Raw genomic sequence first — 22,992 nt, 5'->3', positions numbered from 1 at the left:
TTTCAATCAAAGTTAGGATGGCGAAATAGACAATAATGTGTTTTTTTTGGATCCTCAGCTTGTCTATGTTCAAAGTTAACATTATTTTCAAACTTCAAAAGTTTGCGAATGACATTTTTCTCGTAATTTGTAAATCAAAACGGAAAGTTTAATTTAGATTTGATAAATTAAATAAACCGAATGTTTTTTGCTTCTAAAGCACTCCTGCTACCTAATTAATTAATTAAATATAATTTAGTTATTGTCAAATAAAATATAAAACAGGTTAAAAAAATATTGTTGTTTTAAACGATACTGTACGATACGATAAGCTTATTGTGGTACACATATTTAATTACTATTACTACTCATCCCTGAATTGATTATAATCCCCCATCCGCTGTATAAAAATTCTTATTTGTAGATATGGTCTACTTATAATTATAAATAATATAAAAGTAAGTAATAAAAGTAATAACAAATACATCATATCTTATTTAATAATATACATAAGTAATAAGATATTAATAATAATAGTATATAAATACCATTTTTATTTAAAAACATTATTTTAGGTTTACAATGGACTAAAATTTTAAGTTTAAAACATTTGTAATATAAAAAAAGAAAATGTTTGAAAATATGTCATTAGAAGAATCTGTTAAGGAGACATGTTCAAATTTAACAAGTATTCGAGCAACAGAAAGAAAAAAGAGCGCAGAAAAGTTAAAAGATTTCCTCACAAGAAATGCTGTACCTTCATTACTTACTGCTAATACTTTGAAGAGATCTGGCTTTACTTGGAACCATGTATTTGATGAAATTAATGATTATATTATGAAGGTATGTATTATAGAAGAATGGTAGTCTATATTCAAGTCATTACTGAATTAAAGTTTTTTATATGGACTTACAGTATGTCTAAATTTTGTAAGTTATACACTTTCAAATGTCTTAAGCCTACGTCAGTATTGCATAACTTGTAAGAATATTATTTGTGTTGCATGATTAATTTTTAAAGTATTATAAAGTAGAACAAAATTGTTTTTTACATTACCAAAAAAAATTATAAAATAAGATATTATTATACATAAATTAGTTAGGTGAGAGTTACAAAAAATTAATGTATTAATTCAATATTTACAGGAAACTGAAAAATTTGAGACTGCAAAAAATTTTCAAACTGTTACTGCACCGCTTTGCACAAGTTTATTGCATTTGTGTGTGTCAGGTGCTAACAAAGGTGTGTATTTACTCATTAGCAATGCATAAACTATTTCATTAGTATTACTCATTATGAAAAAGATAGGCAACAGTTGGTAATACAAAATCAAAATAAATCAATATAAACTTTATTCAATTGGGCTTCTTCAAGCACTTTTGAATCATCATTTTTCAATTAAGTGAAGCTACCGCCTGTTTTGAAAGTAGATTCTACTGAGAAGAACCGGCAAGAAACTCAGTAGTTATTTTTTTTCAACATTTTAAAGGCAAAGGCCGATTAATCACCCTTTAGATTTTTGCCTTGCAAAGATCAGGTGCAGGTGCAGGTTTTTTTGTAAAAAACTAAATGTTTAAGAGATTTTTTTTGACCAATTAGAAAATGAATTATTTAATAAAATTAAATTATTATACATCTTTACATACTTATCATTGATATATGTATACTAGAATTAACAACTACTAGAAGTTATCATTTTAAATATTTACATCTTAAGATATTCATCTATATCTTGTAACTTAAATTGTGCTTTCACAAATCAAGCATTAGATCACTTCATTTGTCATTGTAAACTGCAAGTCACTTATCAGTTTGCATCTAGATATGTGCAAATAATTTCCATTAGTTCTGTATGAATTGGTTTTTTCGATATCAATTTCCTTTACTTTGTTTAAATTTTTTTTCTTTTACAGCAGTAGCACTACTTTCTTACCGGCCAAAAATTTTTTTTTGCTCTCTATTATGAAATCTTATTAATCGCAACAATTTAGTAAATTGCAATCAAGAATCCTCTTTATTATACACATACACATCTATTGCTAGGGCTCTGTGTGTGTGTGTGTGTGTGTGTGTGTGTGTGTGTGTGTGTGTGTGTGTGTGTGTGTCTTATGTGCTGCTTTCGTCCCATAATCATTGGGACAAAAATTGGGTTACGAATATGGATACTTAAGATATAAGATGTTCTAAAATATAGGATGATACTAATTTGATGGTCAACTCTATCATTGCACACACATGTCATCATCAAATCAAATAGCTCGCGGTTTCCCGGCTTTCTGTTGACATACGTTCGTCTCTTTTAACGAAATCATTCCCGCAGATTGTAGGAAAGCGAAAGAAATATAGGAATAAAATATCCAAGCTACATAGATACACATGTGGAAGATTTTTCTTCCGATAAATTTTAAATAAACTAGCGACGCACCACGGCTTCGCACGGGTGCAATGCTGACACTAAATATTCTATAGAATGTACATCTTTCACAGCTTTTTTTGTCATTAGACGATACGAACGCTATGTCCCGGCATTTTAAATCTGTATTCATTTAAATTACTTATCGTAAATGCAAATTAATATAACAGTGATCTATAAAAATGCACTATGAGTTTAAGATACTTAATTGGATAATGATTAGTGCTTTATTGTTTAAAATTATTTATTTAATAAGCCATTATTTATCGTAGAAAGTAAAGGATAAAAAAGTATTGTGGGTTATCCGTAAGAGGTACATAAAGACCATGGCGGATTTCTTTATAATATTTTTTAGTGTACAATACTGTAGTATTACATTTTGATCTGCTTTGTACGGTCCAAGAAGCTTTTGCTTCGCGCCAAAAATGTACGAATTAAGGGCATCACATTAGAAACTTCTAAAATTATTATTACTGTATCTCCACCATATTTTGCAAATATTATTTATTTAAAACTGCCTCTTCAAAATATGTCTATTAAAAAAACCACTTTAAAATCTGTTGCGTATTTTTAAAGAAGTAAGCATACATAGGGCCATACAGATAACGGGAAGCGAGTTTGTCATATACTATATTGTGATATAATATCATTTTTATATTTTTAGGTAAAGCATATATTAAATGTGAAAAGATTACTGAAGCTTGTTTAAACATACTAAACGATAGCCGTTTGACGAGAGCAGTTGGAGATGCCTATTTAAACTTACTGTACAAATATATATTTCCAAATGATTATTATCCAGGATATATTTCACCGGCAACTTGGGAAAGTAAGTTCGGGCTTTTAATATTAAAAAATAATAATAATCAGTGAATCCATGGATTTGGTTTAAAAGTAAACTGAATAAAAATAATGTACCACCGTAATCAGTAAGATAATGGGTAATTATATTACCAGTGTTAAGGGCCCCAGTGCATGGAAAAATAATCAGGCCCTCACCCCCTCCTTCCCATCCCTTTTTAACAAATAATTACCCTTTAAAATTGTAGATACATTCAAATAAGAAATCTGGTGGGCAGGGTCGTATTTTTCTAGCTTCAGAAGTTTAAGGTTTAGTTTAGAGGGCCCCCTGAATTCCGGGGCCCTGGTGTACCGCACCACTTGCCCTACGATAGCTACGCCAGTGGTTTGAGCAATTGTTTTGACATATGTTAATAAGCTTAATAAAATGTTGTTCTTGCAAAACAGAACGGGCACCTCATCTCAGAAATCATGATAAGGTGGAACAAGTTACGTATAGTTTAATGTGAATTGTAATCTTGGTTTAAGGTTTGCTGGAGGTTTGTTTAACGGCATGTAATACGAATAATTCACAATTAGATAATTTAATTAAGATAAGATTATTGTTGTTTGTCATTAAAACGGCGAGCAGCTGTTGTCAGTTTGCTAACACACTGCGAGACGCTTTGTCCAAACTGAAAAAATGCTGCCTTACAATGTTAAATGATAAGAAAGTACAAGAGTTTGTATTGGAAATTGTTATATTGTTACTGGAAAAGGTAAATTTGTACTTAATATGTGGATTTGTTTTGTTGTGTATCTTATAGTTATTATGATAACTCGAATGATATATTTTCTTTTTAGTTAGCTTTAGAGAGTCGTGTTACCATGTGTGAATTCAGTGAAATGATTTTACCAAAGATATTTAAATGTTACGAACATAGTATGGAACAGAAGAAGAAGGTACGAAAATTATATTTCCTTACATTCTTGAATTGGTATCGAAGTTCAAATCAAAATCAAAATCAAATTATACTTTATTCAAGTGGGCTTTTACAAGCACTTTTGAATCGTCATTTAACAATTAAGTGAAGCTACCACCGGTTCGGAAAGTAGATTCTACCGAGAAGAACCGGCAAGAAACTCAGTAGTTACTCTTTTTCAACATTTAAAAAAATACAGTCATGTTAGTTGATTTTTAAGTTAATACAATTATTAAATTAATATATCCTGCCTGGAAGTCAACAGGTATTCTATATATACAGTCAATCGATAGATATAATGTTATTTTTGTTTTAGTCACTATTTTTTAAAATGTTACAAACGACAATAGTAATCCATCATCCATTAGGAAAAACGCAATATGTGAATGGCTCCTTTGCATATAACTGGAGTGTGTGGAACAAACATTTGCACAGTATCATGGAGATTGTATGTCTTGAAGTGAATTACATTCAGAAGATGCGGAAAAATAATGATAATTTATTTATACACTGTGATTATTTTTATTACACAGCAGCATCGGTTTTCTATCAGGTATTTATTTTTAATATGTAATACAAGTTGCAAATAGTCTGCTTTTTCTCTGATTTCTCAACATAAAAGGAGAAATATACGAACCATTTTAAATAATGTGTTAGGGGTTATTCGCGATTGCACTTTTAAATTATAAGGACGTTGCATAAAATGAAAAATATTTTTTGGAACAGAATTTATTTTCTTTTATATCTTGTATATAACGTAAACATCATCAGAGCAATTTTTTTTAAATAGTTTTTTGTAAAATTAAAGGTGAGAACGTCATTTATTTGTAATTAATTTTGCAGATATTTAATATGGTCGAGGATGACAAAGACGAGGGAGCTGAAAATTCTGCTAAAAAACTGAAATTATCATTCAACAAGAACAAGTCGTTTACTGATCTGGTGGAAGAACTGCGGTTGAATAGTTCGCCTTGGTAACTGGTTTCCAATATATTACCTTTAAAAAAATTTAAAACATACACTTAAGTAAATGTTGAAATGACTAGTAATTCTTATTGTAGGATGATTGAGCAATTCACATATTTAAAATTATATAGCAACAACAACAACAGCCTGTGAATTCCGACTGCTGGGCTAAAGGCCTCCTCTCCCTTTGAGGTTTGGAACATATTCAACCACGCTGTTCCAATGCGGGTTGGTGGAATACACATGTGGCAGAATTTCTATGAAATTTGTCACATGCAGGTTTCCTCACGATGCTTTCCTTCACCGCTGAGCACGAGATGAATTATAAAGACAAATTAAGCACATGAATCAGCGGTGCTTGCCTGGGTTTGAACTCGCGATCATCGGTTAAGATGCACGCGTTCTAACCACTGGGCCATCTCAGCTCATATTACATTAAACTTAGCATAAATATAAATATAAGATAATAAATAAGAGATAATTATTTTTACAATCATTTTTTACACACATTTATTATGAGTTAAGTAAAGATTTTGGTCATTAATTAATTCACAGGATTGGAATTATATTGATGTATGTCAAGAAATTCGATCATGCAATTTCGAATGAAGAGTATTTGCTACTGCTGAGGACCCTAGAGAGTATCGTTTCAGGCAATAGAGATGTGAACTGGGACTGTTTTGAGAATCTAACATGTTTAGTTATTAAGAATTTAATATCAAGGACTGAAAATAAACATCACGATGATCATGAAGTGTACTTAACCTTGTGGAATACTTGCATCAGGTGAGACGAATATGAATTTATATGTTATGTATGATTATTGAAAAAGCAACCTTGTCATAATATTTGCGTAGTTAGTGTTAGAAAAGTTAGTTGAAGATTAAATTGTGACACCTCCATGTTACAAGAAAAATTCTCTTTCGTATAAATTCGACAATTCTCGGTAGGACAGTATAAAAAGATTCGGATCCTCACTTAATACTCATTTTTATGTTACTTTTTTAATGGTAGTTTGCTCGTTTTTAATGGTAGTTTGCTCGTTATAGAAATTACTAACCCTCTCACACCCCTTTAAAATTAGCGTAAAGTTCGCTTTAGATTAAACTTCAGGATTGAACCTAGTTGTTGTAGAGCTTATAAAACAATAAAAGTGAACATTGATTTGTATTTTTTTTATCAATTATATTTATTTTAGAAATGCCACGGTATCGAATGCAGCCCATACAGTTATGCACACAATTATTCAAGTAATTTTAAGCTCAGTGCCATTGAAACACCAACATATACAGCCTTTGCTGATGTTATATCTCGAGAAGGGGATGCCGGTGAACGACAGTAGCTTGAAGACATTGAATATTTGTTTTCATAAATTTTATAGAAAATGTTGCAACCTAGATGTAAGAAAAAGATGTTTTACATGGCTCACTTATGAAGACATGGCAACACTTGATAGTACGATTCTTAAGGAGTTTTTAATGAGGCTTATTTGCAATGAAAATTTACCGATTAAACAGAATCATGATAACGAAACGCAGCGTGATGTCTATGATTGCATATTCTCGAATATAGAAAAAGGTTTATTATATAGTGAATTTGAATATGACATCGTAAGATCTCCTGAAGTGACCGCCTCAGTAACAAAGGAAATTTTTGAAATAAATCAGGAAATGTATACAATGATCCTTGTTAATTTAGAACAAGCCATGTCAAGGAATCTTCAAAAACTTACAAATGGTGATGTAAAATGTATCGAGTTTGTGAAACACGTGAATATGATGATCGCTTTCATCGACTCCTTATTAATTAACAATTTGAAGACAAGCAATGAAATCCAAGACATGTCACTGTATACAATATTAAAAAATGCCTTGGCACATATGTATGGAGCTTTGACGCAAACGCTGAAATCTGAAGTACAAATTCGTGATAAAGTCATGCTTTTGAAGTATATACAAGATATTTTGCTAAAAGATTATAACGATCTATTAAATAAGGAAATTCGTAAACATATTGAGGAAGAATGTTTCCATGTGATCAATGATATCGTAAAGAAAGATGTTACCAGTGAAGACAGCGACTCGTATTACGAGAGTGACGTAGAATATTCGGCGATAGGCTTGAAACAAAACTGCGTGTACTTACTGGCGACGTATTGTAGGAAGCAGAGCATCTACAAAGATGATATAACCAAGCTCGTTCTTGATCGGGATTTGTATAATTTCACGTGTAACTTTGAAGTAGATTGTGCCCTCCGATGTATCCATATACTTAACGAAATCACAGTTGAACATCCACCTTTAGGTAACTTTGATATATTCTCGTGTTATTGGGATCCGTTAAATGGGAAGAGCCTAAGTGTTATTATATATTAAGCTATCTTCCATCCCATCTTCTATGTAGAAAAAGTAGTAAGTTATAGTAATAACTATATAGTAATAACTATAACTAACTATTTTTTCCAGTTTTTCTACTATTTATTTTATAATTTTTCTTTTAGTTTCATAATGTAAATAACTGGATTTAAAATCCAAACACTCATGTAATTTCTTTATTGCTACTTTCTATTCGTCCATTTGGCGGATCCTAAATTATTATGTTTATATTATTATTTTATTCATTAATTTGAAACAACAATAGTAAATATGTAATTGTAGATCATTAAATAATACGGAAATATTTATTTATTTCGTTTACTATTTTTTTATACAAAAAAGATGAAGCTATATTTTATTATTGGTTTCAAAAATGTTTGTAATTGATTAATTACTTTTATTTTTGTTTTGATAGAACAAGTATACAGGTACAATTGGCGTACATAGTGAGATATCTATCTTTTCTTTATCTGATACCTGTCGATGATATGGAGTAACTTATATTGCTTGCTTATTGTCTTAAGAAGTAGTTGACCGCGCCCACTTCAGGGATTACCAATAGTATTGCCATTATAAACTTATATATATTAATAATTTTATTTATTTTTATTTTTCAGAAATAATATTTAGTTTGATGCAGGATATGTGTAAAGATTTATTCAGAAATCCTAAAGCGACTCGCGGCTTGCTTCAAGCTCTTGATCGAATGCTTGAACAGATTTGGTCTCAAAGCGACGATACGATACGACAGAATTGTCTCATCATGATAAGGGGATATCTTCACAGATGTATGAAAATGCCCCCCGACGTGGCTGCTATAGTTTACAAATGTGTGGCGAAAATACTCAATTTTAATAACAATATCAGTATTGATGTGCACAGTTCTTTCAAACTGGCATTAAATGAAAAAATCACTGGCAACAATCACAGCATTCGGTTGTATTGCTGCCATCTCTTAACGCTTACAGCTGGAAACATTGATGCCAGAGATATACAAAGCTTGGCAGACAGTCTAATGGATATATTCGTAATAAATGTAAGTAGTGTAACTGTAAATAATTCTAGAATATACTGAAGAAAAGCAATGAAATGTATGATCAATTAATTTCGATTGTGATACAGTCTAGAAATGACGTTAAAAACACGCACACATTATTGCTTAGCACAATCTATATAATAGCACGACATATGCTTAGAATATTATTATTGTTTGTTTAAACAATTAATGAAGGCGTCTTCGTGGTATGGCCGTTCAGTGGATAGATTACATTAATGCATAGTTCCGACCTTGGCTCTTCCGCCGAATTATTAACACGCTAAATACGTCTTAAATAGATCTCTGTATAGGAAGGCATTGTAAAGATATTGTCAGAAGAAAATTTCATGATATCCACCAAACCGTAGTGGAACACCGTTGAACGGAACGCCATACTCTTTTCTCCTCTTGCACTTTTATACAGGGGAACCCTTTTATTGTACAATAGCATAACATTTCAGGTATCGGATAATAACGATTCTGTCTTGAAAGACGAAACAATGAACAGAACGATAACAGTCCTACAATGTTTCTACGTTCTGGCGACGACGAATGGATCTTACGTACACGATATTATAACAAAAGTGCTGTTATTCCAAAATGAAAAAGTAATGGATAAAACTATGGTGAAGAAAATGTTAAATTTGCTGACAAGACAAGTTACATCCAGCGACGTTGAAGTTTACATGAACACCAACATCTTGCGCGTCTTGCATTGCTGGTGTAAGAGAAATAAAAGCGTTGACACTTTGCCCCTGTATTTGTTCGGTTTGGAGAGATTTGATGATTTCGTCGAAAAACATATGAGATGGCTCGTGTCCACCGATATACTGTGGCAACATAACGGCGTAGTCGGAAATAGCGATGTTTTTAAGCAGTTGAAGATTCGAAGTAAAAAGTCCGATGAAGATATGATCGAGGTTTGTATCGAGAAAATATGCATATCGCTCATCCAGGACGACATCGTCACAATTGCAGCAGCAATCGTGTAATATAGTCAGAATTATTGTTTCAAAAGTTTTTGGTAGATATCTATCAAAAAATATTGAAACAATAATTCTAGAACGCATGTACGAAATGAGATCGTTTGGAATGAAAAAGTCATTTTAGAGATTTTTGGAATTGTGACGTTGATCGTTCTGGATGAGCGATATGTCACCGTAAAATTACAAAATTCGTTAGATTACAATCTGACGAGACAGACGGTAAACTGTCGAAATATTGTGAACTGTAAAATATGATTGCAATTTAACGTATTGTTTTTCGCTATATATTTCACAGTTCACAATATTTCGACAGATTACAATCTGTATCGTCAGATTGTAATCTAACGGATTTTGTAATCTTACGGTGACACATATAATTTTATTGTAATTAATGGAAATTATGCAACTGATTTTGATTGTTGTTTCAGATGTGCTTCTGCAATATTATCTTATTGTGCTTACCTCATATAGTTATCGATAAGTATAAGCTGGTAAATGAAAAGCATTTCAGTATTAAAACAACAGAGCATGCAAATATAATGTTCCATTCGACGAGGCACATCTTGAAAAACGAACGGTGGAGCAATCTCTTTGTGGAAAACTTGGGCGAGTTACTGCTTTTAATGGTGATGCATATCAGCGATCATGCCGGAGCCTCTGAACTGTTTCAAGTGCATTTTGCTTGCAAACCTGATACTTATACATATTCTAAACGTGTATTTTCCGCAATTCTCAAATTTTTTGGGGTAAGCCCTAAAAACTTAATTACTAAAAAATTACAAAAATATTCAACTGTTAAATAACATTTTTCATTTTAGGAACTAATAGATGGAAATATAATGCAATACTTATGCGAGAATCAACCGTTAGTCATTCTCAATATTCTCTTCAAACTTTGGGATAACGTATTACGTGAGAAAGTTTTCGACTTTAAAGTACTGATTTTTCATTCGTACCTGTCGTTTGTAGACCATATACCACTAGGCTATTCTTCCGATGCAATATTGTGTAACTTTTTATGTACAAGCGTCGCTCATGCTATCAAAGATTCAGAAAGTAGGGAGGAAGTTAAAATATTTGTCAAAGGACTGAAAATTATAATCGTAAAGATGTTAACTCAGACACCAAACAAAGGTGAAAACATCCAACGGTCAACGCTGTCCAAAATCGTTTCAATTTTGACTATAAAAGTCGACAAGGGATATACAGAATGTAAATCTTTATTGGAATATATCACGATTGACTTAAAACAGATATTGACTGAAAGCGTGGATATTGTCGATTACATGAACTTGATGTCTGATGGGGTCGAAATGACTACGAGTACTTCGAAACGTATGTTCTTGAATGAACTTGAAACGTATACATTGAGTTTAACAAATGCAAGGTATGATTAACATTTCCATTAAGTATTTGCCAGTATTATAGCAACAGCCTGTAAATTCCCACTGCTGAGCTAAAGGTCTCCTCTCCCTTTGAGGAGAAGGTTTGGAACATATTCCACCACACTGTTTCAATGCGGGTTGATGGAATACAAATGTGGCAGAATTTCTATGAAATTTGTCACATGCAGGTTTCCTCATGATGTTTTCCTTCACCGCTGAGCACGAGATGAATTATAAAGACAAAATAAGCACATTAATCAACGGTGCTTGCCTGGGTTTGAACTCGCGTTCATCGGTTAAGATGCACGAATTCTAACCACTGGGCCATCTCGGCTCTGCCAGTGTTATATTAGCATGTATTGTAGGCTGATTATTGGAATATGTTCTTCATTTTACGGTGTGTAACTATGGCTAAGATATTATGTGACATAGTTACTATAAAAAGTTTTAATTATATCATATATTACCATAGTAATAGATTTTCAAATGAAGTATTCATCATAAATATAATAATCAATGATAAATATTTGAGATGATATAATATATAAACGTTTTATTTATTTTTTATTATTATTTATCAAAGTTAAATACATGAAATTAATAACATATGTTATTTTCAGCCAGAGCTCGTTGTTTAAAATGTGCCAATTTTTAAAACACAATAAAGGATTTATTAAAGAACTATATGCCGATTTAAACGTGAAAGGATTCTCAGAAGATTGTGAAACAAGTGTCTTACACAAGGTCGTATATGCATTGACCAATCTGCTGAAAAATGAAACTGATGAGAAGGTGATTTGTCTCTTCAGATTTATAAAAATGTGGTCATCCTATTATGTTATAATTTTACATAAGTTGAGCTTGCTTACAGATACTTGTAGAAGCATGTAATTGCTTAGCAGAGGTTGGCGCTTACGACATGAAAACTCTAGTAACCGTACCGCCTGCGGATACTACGAAAGTGAGGGATTTAAACCCAAAACACTATATTGCAATGCTAGTTTTGAAATCTCTATCCGAGCATCTTTTTGATGAAGATCCAACCGTCAGCAATAAAGTCACAAAAGCACTTAACCGTCTCTTGAAGTTTCGCGATGGAAGAGCAGCCTTAGGTATGGATACGTTAACATTTCTATCGATTTTATTACTCTTTTACATTACAAAATATGTATATGATTAATATTTTGTTGAAATGCAGATATGGCGACTATCGATACGGCGATATTGCAATCCCTAGTTTCGACTGAATGCGATATCCGTGCCGAATATAAAGTCGATAACAATAAGTTCGATAAATACAATGATATTGAATATTGGATACCTTACAAGGATGAAACGCACACGCAATGGATCACTCGGATAACCTTGGCTTTGTTGGATACAATTGCATCCTCTAACAATTACATAAATTCTCTAAGTGCAGTTTGTGCAGTCAAGGTAATACGATTTTAGTAAAAGTATGCATAATCTGGGAATAAAAATAGTCATGTTCGAAATTTATTTATTTTTTCTCTGTTATGAGATATATAATATAATCAATATTTAATATGAATACATTATAGGGAAATTTAATAATGTAAATAGTTTTACTTAAGCGCTTTTTTTGCTCAAAATAATAGATATATATGAAATAATTTCTAACCTAAAATCTAAGTTTCATTAGGAATTCTGTTGCTAATTTTCATCATTTTAGAAGTCAATGGGCTTGCAATGTATTGTCTATCAGTTCGTAACTTTTCATTTTACTTACATAACTAACTCGCCATCCTATTCCGTCTAATATTTTTAACTTCGCTAAAAATAAACGATCAATTTTCACAAAGCATTAATACTTAAACAGTATTACTGTTCATTTTACTTAGTCGTTGACGAATATTCTGCATTCTTTATTACACCTGCCACCGCATATCAGCGTATAGATAATACATAAAGGAGAAATGTAAAAAAAATTATAGGCTTATCTTTTTATTTTTCCACGTTTCTGTATGTTACTGACAGCTCTGACATCTGACAAAAAAAGGTAATTAAATCGAAGGTTCTTTCTTCACGCTATTACTATGCGGGTTGGTGGATAAAATTTTGGATGAATTTTCAACAAATCATGCAGTTTCTTTTTCGATGTTTTCTCACGTCATACACAAATTAAGCACATAAATATTATGTGATTCTTGCCCGAGGTTGAATCCGCAATCGATTGATATTCGTTATCTATCCCCTAAGGATATTTACATCTGTATGCTATAATAAAAATTACACGGTTAGACGTAACATAAAAGCCATAAAGCGTAATGATACTGAATAATTTTAACTACATTTTGTTCTTATATTTTAGCCTGAAGTGTGCCGAAAAGTTATGCCTGCTATATTCGGCTTGATACTTTATAGTTCGACGGATATACATGCGAATATTTTCACCGAACAATTGAATCAAGTTTTCAAATATATATGGGACTTGACTTACGATGATAATTTGGACAGTAGTGTTGTGGGCGGTAGTGTTCCCAAAAAGTCGACTAAACTGGACAACGACCACAAGATTATCGTTCATTATTTATTGGACGTTGTAAATTTTGTACGCATACAGAAGAATCATTATAAAAAAAGGTATGTTTGATATTACTATAAAATAATAATTTGAGGATTGTGTTCAGATGTATTTGTTATTTTTTGCCTACGTAATATCTTTTATTAATATAAGCAAAAATCACTGTCCATAATGGCACTGAGAAACAAGTCGATATTCGATATGCTACATTGTCAATTAATACATTGTTATATGTTCTGTCGCCGAGTCGCCAGTCTAACATCGCACTGTAATATCGTATTAACAATTAAATATTGTAAATTATATTACAATACATATATCTATACTCAATTGCCTTTCATTACATCATCCATAAGACATGTAAGGCAAAATTTAAAACTAATAAACCCAGATCTATGATCGGCAACTTATCGATTATATATGTATAGTACGACACAAATTAGATGTAGCATCGGAAAATGCAATGGAATGAAAATAAAACCGATTACTGCCGATTTACATAACCAATAGAAATAGCTCCCTATCGCGACATTTGACGCTATTCGTCGCTATAGATTCACTCGTCAGAGAAAGCAAGTGCATGTAAATCGACGCGTCAAATTGACGAATATATTAGGTCATATGATATTACAAGTTATTACGTTTGTGCAAAGATCATATTCGCATGAGAAATAATTATATTGTGTCGTACTATATATATATGTATATATAAGTATTAATATTAGCCATAAAAGTAACGCGTGTGTGTCAGCGGGCGAGCACGCGCGCCGGGCCCGGCGACGCACCTGCGCCTGCAGTGCGCGCGCGTGGCGTGGGCGGCGGCGCGGGCGGGCCGCCACTGGGCCGCGCTCTACTACGGCGAGCTGTGCGCCGCCGACGACGCCGACCAATCCCAGCTCGACCTCGTCCGCAAAATATTTAGAAAAGTACGTTGGCATTACGATATTTAATCAATCTAAAGTGATGATGAATTCATTAAAATGTCATTAATATATTCTTGCTTATTCTGCTTTCCCATAAAAAATACCATCGAATCGCTCATTTATTTTTATTTATCCTCTAACGGGCACACTGTACAAATAGTCGTTGTAATAGATAAATAATAAGCATGAATCCTGTGTGTTACACGCGAAAGGGAAACACCACATTAAACACCGATAATATCAAACAAGCGAAAAAGACGGAAGGAAGATCGAGTTGGAGATCCGACATTAAAAAAAAGTAACAGCCTGGAAATTTTCCACTGCTGGGCTAAAGCCTCCTCTCCTATTAAGGAGAAGGTTTAGAACATATTCCACCACGCTGTTCCAATGCGGGTTGGTGGAATGCACATGTGGTAGAATTTCGATGAAATTAGACACATTTCAATAGGCAGATTTCCTCACGATGTTTTCCTTCACCGCCGAGCACGAGATGAATTATAAACACAAATTAAGCACATATTTATAGTTGTGCTTGCCTGGGTTTGAACCCGAACTCATCGGTTAAGATTTACGAGTTGTAACCACTCGGCCATCTCAGCTCTATGATCCGACATAAGTAGCTATGTATATTCGTTCGGTGTCAGTGCTACGTTTCGATCGGGGATATGGACGCTATCGAGGGGTGCGGCACATCGCACCTGACGAGCGGGGCGGAGGCGCGCGCGCACCTGCTTCACGCGGGGCAGCTGTCGGACGCGCTGCTGCTGCACGACATCGCGCTGTCGCGCGCGCGCGCCGCCCGCCTGGCGCACGGCGCCGCCACCGCGCTGCACCGCTCGGGCATGCACCACCTCGCGCTGCAATACATCGTCTCCTGCCCCGACAGCGACGCGCTCGACGACCTCAAGTACGACTGCCTCTCCTATCTGGGTGAGTTGACCTTGCTGACCTTGTTGACCTGTGCTTCTGAAAACTGTCTTAGGGGTTGTCCATTAATCACGTGAGGCTTGAAAGGGGGGGGGGGGTTTGATAAAATCACGAAAATAACACAAGGGTCAGGGGGGGTGTAGTAAGATATCTCGTGTATTTATTTTTTCGTCTAATGCGCGGTTTTTAAACAAATATGGTCCTTAATTTCAGAATAAAATAAGATTACAGTTTATACCTGTATTTAAATTAAGATAATATTCAGAAAATTTTAAGATTCGTTGTAGGTACTAAAAATACACGTGATGTTGAGAAGGGGGAGGGGAGGTGGTCTTAAACCTCACTACGTATCACCAATGGGGGAGGGGGGGTTAAAAATGCTAAAAAAAGATCACGTGATTAATGGACAACCCCTTATGTTGGTGTCCGTTCCATTTTTCAGGCGATTGGAGTGATTTTGTCGATACCGCCGAGCTGGAGGAGAAATCGAGGAGGGGCAACTGTGTCCATGATTCGATTACAAAGGCTATGCGATATTCGTGTCTCAAGGACTGCCTCAATGTGCAGACTACCGCCGAGGTCAGTCACAAGCTTCAGATACCACTGGATAGAGCGAAGTTGGCGGTAGCGAGGCAGTGTCGGAGCCTCAACATGACGAACTGTCAAAATGTTTACAAAACAGTCGCTAATTTACATTTATTCCGCGATATTGAGACTTATTTTTCAGTAAGATGTGACAAAAAACCAGTGTCGGAACTCGTCGAAGAGTGGAAAGTCGACAACATTCCTATTTTCAATGATTTCAAACATTTGGAAGCAATCATATCTCAGAGAAGTTTAATTCTAGAACATATTGCAAAGGTTGACTCAATAAACTTTTCGAATATTAACGAGTTGCAGCTGCAGTATGCTGGTAAGGAATGATATATTGTCAATAAAATATGTAATTAATTAAATATATTTATAAGATTAAAGTGTTTTGTTTACAGAATTAGGGCTATCGAATCAAAGAGTACAGATGGCGCAGCGTATCGTGGCAACGGTGAAGAATCTTGAGGCGTCAAAGAGGGTCGTCCTTTTAGAAAGTCAAATATCTTGGGCTAAAGGCCACACCGATATAGCCCTATCGTTGCTTCACAGTATTGTAGCAAAAGACCCCGATGACCTGAAACTTTCTGCGATGTCTTTAAGGTAAACAAAACTCTCACTGGTTTTGCATTCGTATTTTTATCACGCTTTTATAAGCTTTTACTGTATGTATGTATGTAACTATGTAACGGAATCGTTGAGCGCGATTTTCAACTGTTTCCAGAAGTCTAATTGATTCGAAACTGCATATGTTTTAAGTGTCAATGACAAAGCTTTATTTATTTAATTAGCTTGTTTTTTTAGTTTTTTTAAAACTATTTTTTATAACATAAATTGGTGGACGTGCAAATGCGCCATATACTTTGACCCCGTAAGAAAACAACCATTCCTTTCATTGCCAATACGCCACCAATCTTAGTACTAAGATATTTTGCCACTTGTGCTTGTAACACTGGTTCAATCACCCTTCAAACCGGAATATAACATTACTGAGAAAAATTCTACTCATACTAACAAGTTAAGGGCTTTGCTTTGCAGTACCTCCATACTTTGCGCTGTTCTTGCAAACATCTTCAACTATAATAATAATATTACTTTTATTCAAATAGGCAGTATGGTCTTTGGATGGCAGAGTCCAAACGTGACACAGGACGAGACATTATACACAAGTACTTGGAAGAGAGTCTTAAGACTTTGAGTGGCAATGATGACGTCGATACACGCTTGAAAGTTTACTATGATATCGCGAAATTTGCGGACGCCGAATATAAACAGGTATTGTTGATTCATTATAAGACTATATCATATATATGTTTCACTATTTTCCCTTACACATAAAAGATGTCTCTCATCTATTTTACAGTAACATTGTAATTTGATACGTTATTACTTTGAATTTGACCTTAAAATTTAACTCTCATTGTATCCAAATATCCAATTTATTAATAAAAACATTTACAGGTCGTTTCATATATGAACTCGTCAGTATACGAAAATAAAATAAAATGTATCGAGAGTATGAAAGGAAACGCAGCATCGTTGAAGTCCTCCCAGCAAACACACGCTAGGTAACAATCTTCTATATGATCAGTTCGAGTACTGCGCTGATGGAATATCGTTAGAACTGTAAAATGTTAATTAAATAATAATACAATCTAATTTGCAGGAGGAATGAAAGCGTTGAAGAAAAAGCGGTTATTCGAGCCAAATACCGCGTCAATAACGTTTTCGGAGAACTGGACGAAGCGGAAATCGCTAATACGAAAGCTGAAAAAGAAAGCTTTTTACAATTAGCAATGAGGTATGTGTTGAAACATCTAATTCATCATCATTATTATTGTTCATGCCAATAATATATATTTAATTCATTAAAACGAATAGAATTATATTCAACACGGTCCTTATTTGTTCCAGATATTACCTTCTGTCTTTAAAACAATGCGACGACAACAACCTGTCCGTATTCCGAGTCATTTCCCTCTGGCTGGACAACCCCGGCGTCAATTTCGACGACGAGGAACACGGCAGCTTTGGGAGACTTCTTCATGCGATACCATCCTGGAAGTTCATCTGTGTCCTACCGCAGCTGGCCCCGCGGCTCTCAAACGAAAATACTGCCTTCGCCGAACATTTGCGACAAATTATGAGTACCTACACACGATTAATTTGTATTTATAACGATGTATATAGTGCCCGTATTTGGCCTCTTAATCGTGAATGATTTTTTTTCAGAGAGGTGCGCAACCGACCATCCCCACCACACGCTCCCTCTGCTGTTCAGTTTGAAGAACTCGGACAAGGATCTGTGCGGCGGCGAGGTGGGCGAGGTGGGCGAGGCGGGAGAGGCGCGCGAGGCGGGAGAGGCGCGCGTGCGGGCGGCGGGCGCTCTGGTGCGGCAGCTGGCGGCGCTGAAGCCACTGGCGCACGTCGTGGCGCAGATGGAGTACCTCTGCGACGGTATTTGCATGAAGCTTTTTAAATGTTCTATTGCCCTAAAAAAATATTGAACCGTAGTCAACATTTTATTGAAATTTACGTATAGTACGACACAAATTAGATGTAGCATCGGAAAATGCAATGGAATGAAAATAAAACCGATTACTGCCGATTTACACAACCAATAGAAATAGCTCCCTGTCGCGCCACTCGACGCTATTCGTCGCTATAGATTCACGCGTCAGAGAAAGCAAGTGCATGTAAATCGACGCCTCAAATTGACGAATATATTATGTCATATGATATTACAAGTTATTACGTTTGTGCAAAGATCATATTCGTGTGAGAAATAAATATTGATAATTTGAGATAGCGTACTCAATTCGGATGTGATCGGTTTTACGAATTTTGCCGATGCGACATCTAAGTTGTGTCGTACTATACGTAATATGTGGTAAGATCTAGAATATTATATACTTTCATGTCTTCTATACGAGTTTTAATGTAGTTTCCTTTGCAACATTAAATAGTGCTAACGAAAAATATTATTACCACAGATAATAACTAACCATATAGAAAAGGAAATAAATATCGGATCGCTTTGAATTACCTTTCAGCCATAATAAGTTTCGCTTACTGCGCGCCGGCTTCCAAGGATCTGAAACCGCAAGCTGTACCGAAAGTCGAAGCCATTGCAAAGTTGCGAGATCTGAATGCAATTCCTATACCCACTGATACCATTCTAGTTCGAAAAGACTGCGACTATACGCGTTTGAACTGTAAGTGACATATTGCAAAAAATGTCCCCTAGTATAATTATTATATCGAGATAAATGAATTTTTATTTACATTTAACAATTTCCCCAGCTATTCATATTTTAATTATTATTTCAGCAATAATATCGTTTGGGAATGTTTATGAATTAGTAGGGGGTATTAATAGCCCTAAAAAGATCTCTTGCTTGAGTTCTGACGGTATAAAGAGGATTCTTCTGATAAAGGTAAAATTTTAAATGTATAAAAATAAATCATTTAATTGCCGTCCACGAATATATTATATATTTTTTGTCGGCAGGGCAAGGACGACTTACGGCAAGATGCAGTTATGCAGCAAGTATTTACCATTGTTAATACGTTACTGGAAAAGAGCCCGGACACTAAACGAAATAAACTTTTAATACGGACATATAAGGTGACTGCATAGTAGTATTCGTTATATAAAAAATATTTACTTCCATATTATCTAAGTCATGTTACAGAAGTTAACGAGATACTGGATAGAGATGGTAATTCTTCTTATCACTAAATTATTAGTAGAAAACTGGTGTTATTAAGATGTCGGTATTGTTACTGTGAAAATACGCCTTTGGTTTAGCACATGTGCTTGCATTTAGTAATGTCATGTGCAGGTTGTCAAAAGACAATAATATAGCGTAAAACCACAATTCTTGTAATCATTGATAGGGCTTTTACCGTGTATTGTAATGCTTAACGTTTTCATATTCAGGTAGTTCCCATGTCGAAGCGATCAGGAGTATTGCAGTGGTGTGAGGGGACGATGCCTATGGGAGCGTATCTGGTCAACGCACACACAAAATACAGGCCTCAAGTATTTATTCAGAATATTTTACTACTCATGTACACATTATACATACAAAAATCAAATCAAAATACAAACTCACATAAACATGTTTATGGGCTGACTTCATTAGATCATTATTATTTTTTGTGGCATATTGTATTCTAAGACCTTGACCTAAAATGATTTTCAATCTTTTATCAAAAGAAAAAAAAAATTGTTTCTCCTGTCTATGTTTCAACATATATTTTTTTAATTTTTTATTTGACTGTATTGTTGAAATATTTTTTTTTACAACTATGAATATATTTCTAACACAGCTTAAAATTTATTTCAGGATATAACACCATCCGCTGCTCGCACGAAACTAAAGGATTGTCAAGAACAAAGAAAATCCAATAAATATAAGTTGCAAGTTTTTAAAGATATACTGAAAGTGTTCAAACCAGTTTTTCATAATTTCTTTACCGAACACTATCTCGATCCTGTTACTTGGTACGAACGTCGTCTTGCGTACACCAGAAGGTAACCTTATTTTTATAACATTAATAGAATAACTGTATTTAATTCATTTACATATTTGTTTTCAATAATGTTTGATATATTTTAGTGTGGCTACATCGTCCATGGTTGGATATATTATGGGTCTTGGTGACAGACATGTTCAAAATATTTTAATTGACACAACAACGGCCGAATTAATACATATTGATTTTGGTAAGAATAAAAATCAATTATTTTTAGGAGATACATGAAATGTCATACATAATTAATAAATACATATTATTGTTAGGTTGATGCTGTGAGATTATTAAATACATAAATGAAATAAATAAAACGGTAATACTATGTCTACTTAGTCAGTTTGCTTGAAATACTAAGATATCACATATATTTCAATGATTTTCTAAAAACTCTGAAACTATCATCGTAGTAAATTTGACGGTAAATAAATAATTGTGTACTATATTAGTCTGACGGTAAAAAATTAAGCATTATGTTATCGTTTCAGGCATAGCATTCGATCAAGGCAAAACATTGCCGACACCAGAAACTGTGCCATTCCGTTTGACCCAAGACATAGTCGCCGGTTTTGGATCAAGCGGTGTTGAGGGGGTTTTTAGGAGGTACGTATATTACTTGTTTTGATAAAATATTTGCAACAATGCAAACTAAGTATGATTTCCATCAAAATGTGTTTTTAATATACATAAATTTCAAACAGGTGTTGTGAAAAAACTCTACAATTGCTTCGAGATAATCAGGAAACCCTATTGACTATATTGGAGGTATTGCTGTGCGATCCTCTGTATCTATGGATTATTCCTTCAACTGACGCAAAATCGAGCCCACGTAAGAACACTTATACTTTATTTTTAAAATTTTATTTTTAATTATTATCAATGCTAATAATATTAGCCAGTTGCTTTATATATTTTACAAATTTCATAATAGCTATGTATAGATAATTATGGATAAAACATTTTGTGTATTTTTCAAACAAAGGACTGTTTGTAGCTGTTGATGAACTACAGTATAATTAATAAAAAAATGTAAATAAAAGTAGAAAAACATGCTTAACATATGTAAATGCATTTGTGTTTTCCTCGATTATGGGACCATTTCTGTGTTGCGTGAACACTTATTTACACAAGTGTTCGTGCAACACAAAAATAAGTGGTTAAAGAAATCGATTATAGTTTGAGTCGATAAAGAATAATGGCTTGATTTAATAAATAATGTAGAATCATTTTGATGTTATACGTCATCTATTCAAAGTTTAGTTATGTGACATAGATTTTTTTTTTTTTATGGTATAGGTTGGCGGACGAGCATATGGGCCACCTGATGGTAAGTGGTCACCATCACCCATAGACAATGACGCTGTGAGAAATATTAACTATTCCTTACATCGTCACTGCGCCACTAACCTTGGGAACTAAGATGTTATGTCCCTTGTGCCTGTAGTTACACTGGCTCACTCACCCTTCAAACCGGAACACAACAATACTGACTACTGTTATTTGGCGGTAGAATAACTGATGAGTGGGTGGTACCTACCCAGACGGGCTCGCACAAAGCCCTACCACCAAGAAGAAAGGAAATTATAAAATATGATTTATTTTTAATTTATTGTGCATTTGCGTAGCGAGCGGCGCGGGGCTGGCGGCGCGCGCGCTGCTGGCCGTGAGCTGCAAGCTGTGCGGCGCGGAGGGTGGCGCGGCGGGCGGCGTGTCGGTGGCCGGCCACGTGGCGCGCCTACTGCGCAGCGCCACAGACCCCGCCAACCTGTGCCAGCTTTTCCATGGCTGGCAACCCTACCTGTAACCACTGAGCCGCTACTGCCTATCGTCTTACCTTCGTGCAAACACTATTAATAAACTTTTATTTTGTATTCAGTATTTTTATTTATAGTAACCACTAACCATACTGTGCGTAACATATTTATTTTTAATGCTGGCCAGCGGTGTGCCGCACGTAAGTTAAGTTGCTTTGCAGCTACAGAAGACTGACACGGAATTAGAAAATATGTATTAAAAATAACAAATCATTCTGATGATATTTTTTATAACGGTAGGTCAGTCACTAATTATCGAAAGATTATATTTCGCTGGCGATTTACGTCTCTGATGTCTTAAATTAAAAAAAAAACAGCCCGTCGTTTCTATTAGAGATCAAAAATAAATACTAGGGACCTCTTGTTTAATAACAATGCCCGTTATTTTCTGTAATTAAAATAATTACAATATGACGATGTACAGTGGCATTTAGTGTTAATAATCTTATATTGAACATAACTTATGACAAATTAAGCAGACCAAATTATAAATTTTAATACGAACGTAACGTTTTACTGTGAATATTAGCGATGCCTCTTGCTATATTAATATTTACTCCTCATTTTAAGCTTAAGAGCGGAAACGACGAGCTCTCAGGTGATTTTTTTCCTTACTGTTACTGTTAAAAATTAAATACTATTCAACGATGTTGATACGGTTCACATAATATATTGCAGTTATTTTCGCAATACAATATTTTAAGATATTCTGAATTGTAGTTCTACGATCTTAAAACCTAATAGTTTAGAGA

The 22,992-nt window shown here is 34.3% G+C and overlaps 1 protein-coding gene across 1 annotated transcript; it reads left to right on the top strand.

Moving 5' to 3' along the window:
- Positions 1 to 47: 47 nt before the first annotated feature.
- Positions 48 to 22,230, top strand: LOC124530948 (serine-protein kinase ATM). The gene is made up of 36 exons (XM_047105321.1): positions 48 to 320; positions 555 to 822; positions 1,126 to 1,222; positions 3,058 to 3,222; positions 3,723 to 3,952; positions 4,038 to 4,136; positions 4,473 to 4,709; positions 5,000 to 5,130; positions 5,678 to 5,908; positions 6,321 to 7,426; positions 8,115 to 8,533; positions 8,995 to 9,453; positions 9,948 to 10,265; positions 10,338 to 10,906; positions 11,525 to 11,696; positions 11,776 to 12,016; positions 12,103 to 12,341; positions 13,237 to 13,508; positions 14,195 to 14,375; positions 15,017 to 15,302; positions 15,742 to 16,212; positions 16,289 to 16,490; positions 16,997 to 17,162; positions 17,349 to 17,455; positions 17,554 to 17,688; positions 17,802 to 18,034; positions 18,120 to 18,344; positions 18,941 to 19,102; positions 19,218 to 19,324; positions 19,399 to 19,515; positions 19,831 to 19,932; positions 20,240 to 20,427; positions 20,513 to 20,619; positions 20,915 to 21,029; positions 21,128 to 21,255; positions 22,052 to 22,230. The coding sequence occupies exons 2-36, from the start codon at positions 610 to 612 to the stop codon at positions 22,228 to 22,230; spliced, it is 8,409 nt and encodes a 2,802-aa protein (XP_046961277.1). The 5' UTR covers positions 48 to 320; positions 555 to 609.
- Positions 22,231 to 22,992: the final 762 nt, after the last annotated feature.

The sequence above is a fragment of the Vanessa cardui genome, chromosome 7 (assembly GCF_905220365.1).
Source record: "Vanessa cardui chromosome 7, ilVanCard2.1, whole genome shotgun sequence".
NCBI classification, from domain to species: domain Eukaryota; kingdom Metazoa; phylum Arthropoda; class Insecta; order Lepidoptera; family Nymphalidae; genus Vanessa; species Vanessa cardui.
The sequence above is the reverse complement of the archived record's forward strand: the minus strand, read 5'-3'. Positions and strand labels throughout refer to the sequence as shown.

Coding starts and splice junctions, on each gene's coding strand:
- LOC124530948 (XM_047105321.1), top strand. CDS start 610: ATGTTTGAAAATATGTCATTAGAAGAATCTGTTAAGGAGACATGTTCA. Junction 823..1,125: donor TTAATGATTATATTATGAAG/GTATGTATTATA, acceptor CAATATTTACAG/GAAACTGAAAAATTTGAGAC. Junction 12,342..13,236: donor GTGCAGTTTGTGCAGTCAAG/GTAATACGATTT, acceptor CTTATATTTTAG/CCTGAAGTGTGCCGAAAAGT.